Below are 10,742 nucleotides of genomic sequence, written 5' to 3'. Positions count from 1 at the left end.
GAGATGTAGGTCCCAGCAGGAGAATGTTAATGAGCTTAGGATATGTTTGCCTTCCCTTCCTCTGCTCTTGACTGATCCTTAAATGAATTATGAAAACCATTTTTCATTAAATCAGAGATCCAAAATTTCACAGCTGTTATGACTGACTTCAGTTGAAGACAGTGTGTTTCTTCTGGAGCAACAGGTTCCTGTTCAGATGGAATCTGTTTTAGCTGAAACCAAACTAAACTTAGATGACTTCCTGCTGTGGGTTGAAGGTTTGCTTTGGAGTTTTAGGCCTTATTTCCATACATGCACATAGAAAACTCCATGCTAGACTGCGTTGTCACTCTCTATTTGCTGATTTGATCACTCTGCTTTTTAAAAGAAGGTTTTTGTATTTTTCTTAAGTTCCAGTGGATAGGATTACTGCCACTTAAAACATACACAGACAGTCCTTCTCTAATGACGTTTAATTTATGGCTGTGTCAAGCATAAACTCGTATTATGTAAAAGTTCAAGTGACCTTGCTCACCCAAACAAATTAGAATTTTAAAGATGGGGCACTCGAAAGCAAAGCGTCCAAGCCTATTTAACATTTTTGGCCTTCTCTGAAACATTATGTACATCCTGAGACATACATTTTTGTAATGACTTTTGAGCTGCCTATGCATAGTCTCTCACAGAACATATTAAAAAAAAAAAAAGTATATGGCACAACAAATGTGAGAACAGTATTCCTTTCTTTCCAGAGAGGCTTTTGTAGCAAACAATCTGTAACAAATTCCTGATGGTTTCTGCAGATACATTTTCTAGAATGAGGAGTTATTTTCAGCCAAATTCTAGAGGATGAAGTATTCAAAGATTATTGTCTATTTTTTCTTTTTCTCTTTCCTTTTGCTTGCTCTTTTTCTGCCACACAGAATTAAGCAGACCATATTTTCTGAAATTACAGTTGAGACGGTTTTAGCTGACAAATCCACAGTAGCCGAGCATTTGGCAGGCTATCTATTTGTGTCTCAGGCTGCATGTACCTGACCGTACAAATGTTACCGGCAAGTGTGGTGAGCAGATGCAGGAGTGTGAGAGTGATGGGCAGGGTGGTGGCTGCTTAAGTACCACGGACAGGGGCCCCTCAGCACGTGTCCGGGCCATCGGTGCATCAGCTGCTGGGACTTCCACCAAAGGGGCTTCATCTGTCAGGAGCTTTTTATGCCAGCAGTTCAGCACAGCCTTGACCCTTTTGCAGGCATCAGTACCTTATCACTTGCAATTCAGGTGATTCTTTATCACTTGATACTTTTGAACCAACTGTTTTTCCTGTGAGGCCATGTTATAAAACTCCTGGTGTTCCACAGCATGTGCAATTGTACCTCATTTTCTCCTATTTGACAATAGTCTTGCATGCATACTTACTAACCAGAGACTCTCCTCATATGTAAGGCTTAATTGTTGTCCTCTTACACGCTCCTCGTCTGATTTCAGAAGATTTCAAAGACAAACTATGAGGGCAATAATAATAATAATAATGCAAAACCTGACTTCCCCTGTTTAACATTTCATGGATTAAATTTCAATGCTGTATTATTCTTATGATTATTCCTGTTGTAGTATTGATATTTTGTCTGAATCGATGAAGTACATCTGGGAAGAGATTGCATTCTTTTCTCAGCAGAATCCTTGCTTTTTTACTGTATAGGGAAATTCTAATCAGGACACTTCATTCTAAAGAGGACCTGTCAATGGACCTGTCAATGAAACCATTTAATGAGTTGGCTGGTGAATCACTTCTGCTAAATGAAATTTAGGTTACGTCACAGCTCAGTTGACATCATCTGCTTAGTTCAGAAGCAAGCATGTTTCTTTGGTTTACAAGGTGGAAATGTGATATACCCCACTGACATTGTCCAATATATTGTGCTGCTTATGTAATCCAAATGTGAAGTTTGGAAAGGCAATATAAGGATCTCTATTTGAGCATCATAGATGCTAATCCTTGGCCCACCATGCAAGGCTTGGTGGTTACCCACAATAGGAACCTTTCAATGCATTTTTGTAGAGTAGCTATTTACTTACAGTAACTGTGATTCTTGGAGGTGTAGTGGTTTAGCTGTTATGATTGAATCTGCATAGTTTTAAGAAACCATAGGAGTTTAGGTATTAAAATCTTAAGAACGTGAGAATGGATCAAGATTATTTTTTATGTATGGGACCACTAGGCAGTATGGGATTTATACATGATACTGTTTTTAGGAATTCCAGTTCTTCAAACATATTCTTGTATCCCTGTGGTGATGTCCAAAGGGGATGCCCACTGGCGGTTCTGTTGGATAGCCATGACAAACTCATACAGATGCTCAGGTTGGTAATAATGGCAATGAGCTGGGGGAGAGAGGGGGAGCATGGTTTGAATAAATTTTGGATCAGACTTCAGACAGGTTTGTCAATATGGTTTTTGCATTGTATCAGTGATCTGTGTGCAGATCTCCATCCATCCTCATGTAAAGACTACTTGCAAGTTTTCAAGGATACCTGTGTAGAAGCATTATATTTTTAGTTCCAAGCATTACGCTAGTCTCCAATTTAATGTTTTTATGCTACTTACCACGTGTTTTGGTTTTGTTTTTTTTTTTAAACAAAAAAATCTTCTGTGGCTTGCATCCTTTCTGCACCACAGTCGGTTGCTTGTTCACAACTTATCAAGTGTATTTAGAACTTGGCCAATCATATTGTAAAGGATGAGATCCTCATAGTGGCTAACATGTCTTAGACGTTTCCTTCCCCATCAGAGGCTGTAATTCTAGTTTTTAGATGTCTGCCTTTTACCAGGAGTTCACAGTGAAAGATCCTCAAGATGATGGTGGCCTTCTTTTGCTTGACATAATAAAGCAGAAGTGTCGCTTTACAGAACATTTCCTAAAGAATATTTAATTTTTGCAAGGCTTCTTACCACTTCATTCAACAGTTCAGGAATGAGTGAAATGAAGACACGCTATGGGTGACTCTGGACATATATACAATCACTTACAGCTTAATTGCATTTGATTATTTATATCAGTACAAATGATTCTGAGAGAAACTCTGCAAGATGTGTTGAAAACTGATCTGTGCAAAACAAAGTCAAAGTTAGTGCATTCATGAAAATTTGGCCTAATACATTTTGTAATTTTTCACAGTGTTCCTCTGTTATGTTGAGCTGATGGAGCACTTCTCTGGTATATTTTCAGAGTCTCTGTGGTCTGGTTAACTTCTGTGCTACTTCTAGGCTCAGATACATATTCTGTGACAAATACTTATTTTGGTAATTGATATCGGTAAAGTTTACTTACTCATTCTAGCTTGGCTTGTGTGTTTAGTTGTCTTTATTTTAATCAGATACAACTTTCTAACACCTGGGCATTGGTTAATTTTTACTATTTTAATCTGGAGCAGAACAGTCTGAAGCAGGACGTTCCATAAAACTTTGCAAGGATCTTTTTGACCCTTCTCTTTCTCAACCTTCAGTCTTCCCAAAAGTTATTGCTTTCAGCTCGTTTGAACAGAAAGCTTATATATGATAGGAATTTTTAGTATTCTCAGGTTTTACTGTCTAATACAGCTTATTCTGCAACTAGTCTCCTGTCTGTCCAAATCCATAGTTGAATCTTCCTGAGGGATGGACTGTGTTCCTCTAGACTCTTCAGGAACTGCTATTTGGAAGAATGGAAAACTTCTCTTACCTAATGGACTGAAGTTAGATTTCTTGACTGTTTAAGTAGGTGACTGATTAAGACCACAGAGCCACCTCCTTAGGTGGTCGTTGCTTCGTTAGAGCAAAGAAGTGTGCTTTTCACAGTGGGTCCTTTGAGCATGTTTCTGTGTTTCTTGTTAAGCTGCTAATGTGGTGTCCCTCCTTTGACTCACTTGGAACTTGCAAAGTTTCTTTTGGACATGCTTCATTTTTCTGCTGGAACTGGTGCATCACTGCTATTAACTGGTTCTCTTCCTTCCTAAGTGAAGTGATGGCTGAAGCCCAAGCTCTGCTACTTCATGTGTTGACAGTTCCAATACTTGGAATTATGCAGAAGTCTACTGATTCTGGATACTGGTAGCTCTATGGTAGGACATGGCAGTTATGGAAGGAGGATTTTGGAAATTTAGCTGTCCTTCTTTTTTCTTGCCAGTTGTTGTGAAAACATTTGGATAGCTGTAAAAAATCCAATGGTTAAACAGGGAAAAGCCTTTCTCATATTTGATCACTCAGCTTGCAGAAAGTCTGTACACCGATAAATACTTCATTTTTGAAAATAACATTTATTTCCTCTGGAACTTAGTTTTATAATCTTCTGCTTGGAAGAATACATTATTTATTGAGAACACCTGCTTTGAAAAGCTTAGGTTTTTTTTATATAACTGTATGGTAAGAACTAGTTAAGCACATAGAAAAGCAAAATTATATTTGTGAAGAAGAGTCTAGCCACTACTTTTAATTTCAAAGGTGGCTAAGTCACTAAACCAAAAAGAAGCACCTTTAACGGTTTTATGAGAAAAATAGGAGTAAAATCAAATGTTGTTTAGTTTCACAGCCTATTTTAGAGCAGCCACTAGAAATATGTGTTGCCATTTGAATCTAGTAGTACAGATGATTAAATGGAAATGTGATGAGGTAGCAACATCTCAGAATCATGTGCCATGATGAAGCTGTGATGGTAGCAGTAATTCTCATCTTTCTGTCAGTACATGTGTGCAGAAGAGGATTTTTTTCTCCAGGGGAGAAAACAAACTGCTTTTTCTTCCTATATATGCACAGAAAAACGTATTCCCCTGAAATCTGGGAGCCCTGTCTAGCATACATTCTGGGATGTGTTTGTAATGACCTTGAATATGAAACTACTTACAGTGGTTTTTTTTCCTTTCTGTATCTTCACAAAATATATCTTCATAGGGCAATGAAATTAATGTATTTTCTCAAGGATGTTAACCTACTGTAAATATAGCAAACAATTTGAGTTGGGTTTATAAGCCTAGCAGAAGTAGCAGTTTGAGTTTTATGTCACTTTGAAGACACCACAGAATTTAAGCAGAATATCACTGAGTATGGAAAAGAGGTCAATATTCAAATTAGGTAGGATTAAGTACAATAGAAAAACCTGCTTTGGATAAATAATTTCCTATACTGTAAGGAGGCCAGCAATACCAGTATAGAACAAGCTTCCTCTTAAAAGCTCTGGTCTTGTGCTCAGTCATCTTTCTGAAGCCTCTGGTTGTTTTGGCCTTGATTTTTTTTTTTTTTTTTTTCTTAAACTTTTATTTTGTTATGTGGTTTGCATCTTCTATGGTAGAACACCCTTGAGTTGCAATAGTAGCCCTGCCACATGTGTACAGAATTCTGTAGACCCTCTGGACAATACAATAAAGTGAAGAAACAGGGCTATTAAATTGGCTGGGGAGGAGATTTCTGTTGAGAACACTATTTCTGCTTCAACTTTCAAAATAACATGGATTACTGGAGTGGGAGTATATGTCCGTAGGTAAAGCTGTAGCACGCAGAGGACAGGAAAAATAAGAAAGCAATGGAGAAAAAGCAGGAGAAGAGATAGATAAGAGTATGTAACAGCAGCAAAGGACAGGTGAGTGATTTTTCCATTTTAATTTTTATCCCTTTATTTTGACTTTTATGCTCTTCTTGTTTACCAATTGTCACAAAAATTATAGTATTAGAAGCAAATTTTAAAAAAGCCCAAACCCTAGGCCTTTGGTGTATTGTATGTAAGATTAGTCTAGAGCCCCAGGAACTGTCCTGAATTATTAATATTGAATGTGCATTGATTCTTTCCTTTGTTTCCCTTTTTGAATATTTTCCTGTAAAACATAAAACTGAAAGAAACTTCCAGTTTTTAATTTCACTCAGGTAAATAATAATAGAGCTGATTTTTAACTTTCCTGGAAGCCAGTTAATTGTGACTGATTCTTAATGACCTACGTAGGAGGAAAAAATACAGGAGGAAACTTAATCTCATAGTGGACTTACACTGTAGAGTTGGGGTGAGACATATATATATATATATATACACACACACACACATATATGTATGTATATACAGTGGCTAGTGCTTTTAAAGAACAGGGTTGACAGCAAAGTCAACTGAAGTGGATTTAAAGTATAATATTTACTATAGGTAGAGCTGCTAGTGCCACCTGTACTTAAGGCTGTGTGACCCTTTCCATTTTAAAGGCTTAACTCTTAGTTACTTTATAACTTTTGCCAAAGTTCAGTTCAGACAGATTTTTTCCATGCCAGATGTCTGCTTTGGGCTGAATTTTTTTTTGAAAGTTTCCCCCAAAGCAGTTCTGTTCCAAGAATAAGGCTAGTGAAAAGTATGCTATTTTGCTTGTGTGAGAATATTCTGGTGTCCTCCTTTGATGGTCCAGTGCCCCCAAGCTCTGAAGCAGGGATTTGAAATTTGGCAATAGTTCAGCCTTTGTGTTGAGGATGTGCCTTTTGCCTCCCTGTAAAAATCCACCCAAATTTCCAGACCGGTTTACAAGGCTTTGAAAGATTGCCATTTGCATGGGCTTAATAGGAATTTCTTAAAACTTCACAGTAAGTTTCCTTTAGATTCTGTTCACACTGGGAATGCTCCAGGCAGAGTAGAACTGCATATTTCATCCCACTTCTGCTAGGAATTGTAACGGCTGGATCTGAGTGCTGACATTGAACGAAGAGTGGGCAGCATTTTGTCTTGTACCACCACCGCCTTTTCCCATGTCCTACTCCTTCTCCCTGGTGAAGGACCTGTGCCCTCTGGAAAAAGAAATGGTCTCACTCATCTGAAAGAGCATGACAGCCTTGGAGGAGAAGTATTTAGGAGTGTGTGTGTGTTTCTGGTTTGTACCATTCCTTTGGTCACAGAAAATGTGTGTATCATACTGGCAAAATATTACTTCTTATTCTAGTGGATGTTCAGATAATAATCATTAGGTTTTGTTGTATTTAAACTTCAGTAGTTGAGTGGGTCTCACCATTTTAATCACTTTAATGAACTATGTAGGCATCAATTTAAAAAAAGTTAGATTCAAAAAAGTCACAGTATGGTGATGGTATTTAGAGGGCAAAAATCAAAAGCTGACTTTTTTCAAATGTTTAAGTCTAACTCAGGCCTCTTGCACTTAATACATTGTAGTACAGCCTCCAACTTCATCACAAGTGTCACATGCTTTGTCCAAGAGGCAACTATTTGATTGGAATGGGGAAAGGGATCTATTCTGAGGATGAGTCTAGGATTTGTACAGTAAAGGATGTGTATTCATCTGTTACAGAAGTTGGAACATGTGGAGTAAGTGAAGCAGAGATTTCAGGAATGAAAAAAAAGGCTTTGTGGCTAAGGCAATTGAATGCTGCTTGATGAATTGCGTGGAATCTGTGCTTAGTCATGGTGTTTGTACATGATGCACTCAAACAACTGTTCCTAGTTGGCTGCTCATGCTGTGTGTTCTAGCGTCTGGTTTGAGAACTCTTATCAATTTGCAGAAAAGCAGACACTTATAATTGCAAGTGAACTCAGTGGGAGCTAAACCTCATGGAAAAGACTGTATGCTACTAGGGACAGTAGAAATCTGGTTCAAAGTATGTGAAATTTGACATCTGGAACTAGGGAATATTTGAATCTAATTAACCTAATGTCTCAGTTGCCTGTTTTACAGATGTAGAAATTACTTGTCCCATCTGTAGAAAGGCTTGTGAAGAAATTGGTTGCCTTTGTAGTAGGACTGAAAAATAGCATGTTATAAATAAAGCAGATAACCACCTCCCGTTGAGCAGGGATGAAACAAAGCATTGATAAATATGTAATCAAAAGTTTATTTATGTAATAAGATACAGGTATATTATTACATTAGTAAAATTACCTTTGCAACTCTAACTTTCCAATGCTTACCTTTATGACCCTAATAATTCTCTTAAAGTAAAAGATGTGACTTTCTCTTTGAATTTAATAAGCATCCAACTTCCTTTTGTACAAATAGTCCAATTTTGCCGATCCCGTGGTAGCTCTCTTGGTTCTGGAGGTGGAGTTGTTACTTCACTTTGCTATTTCTTTCCCAATAAAGCATGCAAACCTGAAGTATATTGGATCTGTCTGAAACCAAAGATGTCAACCTATAGAAAGTGGTACATTTTTTTTAACTGTATTAATCCATTTCATACTGATCCAAACATAAAAATCCCAATACCATAGCTCTGAAACTTAATTTTTCTACTTTGAATCAGCAGTGAAAATTTGTAAACTGTGAGAATAATATTAAAGGGTAAGTTTAATTAGCAATAACCTTTTCATTCTCTTCTAAATCATAGCTACTTTACCTTAGTACTCATTGAACAAAGTATTACTGGGATCCTCATCCTTTCTGCTCACTGTGGAGATGGAAAGCATGCTTGCTCAAACCATTGACTACTACCTCACTGTGATAAATTTCTCCTTTGTAAAGCTGCTTCAACAGTACTTCATTTTTTTTTTTATCACTTGAAGCCAACTGTTACCTGAAATTTCCTAAGCAAACAAAAGACTTTGTAGGTTTTTTGTAAGGGACAGGGTTACAACAAAAAAAGTGAATGTGTCTTTGTGGAAGTGTCTAGCTCCTGGAGTGAAAAGTTTTGTTGCTAAGGTTTAGTGAATTTAATACTTTGGAAATTATTTGTTGGAGAGCCTACAACAATGGAGAGTTTTGGGTTGTGGGGGTTTTTTTTTTTTTTTTTTTTTTTTTTTTTTTTTTTTTTTTAAGGTGGAGACGTGAGAGCTTTTTTTGTGTCTTTAAAGTTAAAGTAGTTATCCAACTTTTTTTTTACTTGTTTCTTGGGTCATTCCCTCAGGGTGTTTGCTGCCACTGAAACAGTAGATTTCAGACTGGTCTTTTGAAAGCTTCAGCAAAGGCAAGGCATTTGACATGATGTTTGTCATGCAGTATTTTCAGGAGAAAGATGAGACTTTTGAGCTGCTCAGAGCATAGATCTTGCTTAGAGGAACTCTGCTGCTAAGAACAGCAGTCTTACTTGCTTAGCTGTGTGAAGTCCACTTGCTTGTGGCCAACTGGTTTGGGTTTTGTTGTGTTCCCCCCCCCTCAGACTTCTGCTTATTTGTGTGCTCTTCCATATGTGTTTTGAGCTGTGCTTTGAAGTTGGGCAACTAGCTTTAAACAAAAGCTGTTACCACACTGCTGCCTAGCATCTATCTTGATTTCAGCATGCTGATGTGTCAGTGATGTGGGTTAGTTAACAAAATGCAATTCTTTGCTTGTTTTGACATTGGTTTCTGTAGGATTAAAATTAAAAAGGAAAAATAAAATCATATTACACTTGGTTTGTTGTATAAAAGCCAAGTCAAAATGGACCTTAGAATATGATTAAATGGCGGTGCAGCAATTATTTATTGGCCAGGCATCTGTCTTGACACATAGGTGAAATGAAGTCTGTGAGTTATCCTGTATTTTTTCCTCTGTCAGCTTCCTTTTCCTCCTCCCTAGTCCTCCTAATAATCTAAGGAATTTATGAAAACCCAGACTTTAGGTGGATGATTTAGTTTCCTATGTAAGTCGTTCTAGCGTATTTTAGTTCAGAGTACCTAGATAAAACAATTTAACGTCAAGATGCCTCTTTTCTGTTATCTTTGAGCAGTGTACTTCAGTAAAAAGACCCAAATAGTACTGCTTTGACTTTCTTGAATTTATACTCAAGTCTTTATTTTTTGTATTGATTTTTATTTTAAGGTTAAGGCACAAAATGAGGGGTAGATTCTGAAAGGCAAAAGCAAACACAACTGTAGTCAAACGAATTAATTTGTATCCAACTACACCAGCAGTAAATTAGCTATGAGTGTTCAACTGTACTATTTCAAATTCATTTGAAAAAGTGACTAAAATCTGATTTACAAGACTCTGGTCTATTAGCCAGGTTTAGTATGTGATAATTTATATCGAGTATGTTAACTGTTTCTGAACGTTTTGCTTTTTTGTCTTGTTTTTGGCAGCAACTTGAATTAGTGGAACCAAGCGGCTGGATTCACGTTCCTTTAACAGACACTCATAAGAAGCCTATTCGCACATTTATGATTCAGATTGCTGTTCTAGCTAATCACCAGAATGGAAGAGACACTCATATGAGACAAATCAAAGTGTACACCCCGGTGGAAGAGAGCTCTATTGGTAAATTTCCTAGATGTACAACAATTGATTTCATGATGTATCGCTCCATAAGATAAAATTTCTTAATAAGAAATAATAAAAGCATTTTTTTGATGGCAGCGTTGTTGCTTAAGTATTCCAATACTTGAAGAGAAGGGTTTATTTCAGTGTAACTACATCTTTATGTTTATAATTTGTATGATTTTGAAATAAAGTTACTCTTGTGTTACAGTACATTGTAGCCTGTAATTTTGCATTACTTTTGCTTGGGATCTTTGAGTGCTCTTGCACTATCTGAGAAGAAAAAAACCTGGGCACTTTAACAGAATGTATTTGTGACTGGGAATCAAGAATTGATTTGATATAATATAGTTCTTTTTTTTGGGTGGTTTCTTCCCATAATGATCATGCATGGAAATAGTTTGTTTTATAGTGTTACTGTTCATTCCTTTACCTAAAAGTTCCTCTTCTTAAAGAGCATTCTTCTTGAATATGGTTTAAAGACATTACCAGTAGCATTTTCCTGTCATTGCTTATGTTAATGTGTTGTACTGTCTTCTGTGTACTTTTTTTCCTGCTTAATGACTGTCTGCATGGATTTAGCCTTC

At 36.9% G+C, this 10,742-nt stretch overlaps 1 protein-coding gene across 3 annotated transcripts in view; it reads left to right on the top strand.

The window, feature by feature from the left end:
* The window catches only part of ANAPC10 (anaphase promoting complex subunit 10), a 42,685-nt gene extending 32,359 nt beyond the window's left edge, over positions 1–10,326 (top strand). For 2 of the 3 annotated variants that reach the window (XM_035899166.1, XM_009643633.2), the window contains exon 5: positions 9,981–10,326. In XM_035899166.1, the coding sequence (XP_035755059.1) occupies positions 9,981–10,211 (231 nt within the window). In that variant the 3' untranslated portion in view covers positions 10,212–10,326. Of the gene's footprint in view, positions 1–5,489; positions 5,589–9,980 lie in introns of all 3 variants that reach the window. The other variant, XR_004842627.1, reaches the window with a different exon arrangement.
* The last annotated feature ends 416 nt before the right edge of the window (positions 10,327–10,742 follow it).

Source organism: Egretta garzetta, unplaced genomic scaffold (assembly GCF_000687185.1).
Source record: "Egretta garzetta isolate BGI_Z169 unplaced genomic scaffold, ASM68718v1 scaffold258, whole genome shotgun sequence".
NCBI lineage: Eukaryota > Metazoa > Chordata > Aves > Pelecaniformes > Ardeidae > Egretta > Egretta garzetta.
Note: the sequence above shows the minus strand (reverse complement) of the source record. Positions and strands in the feature narration are given on the sequence as shown.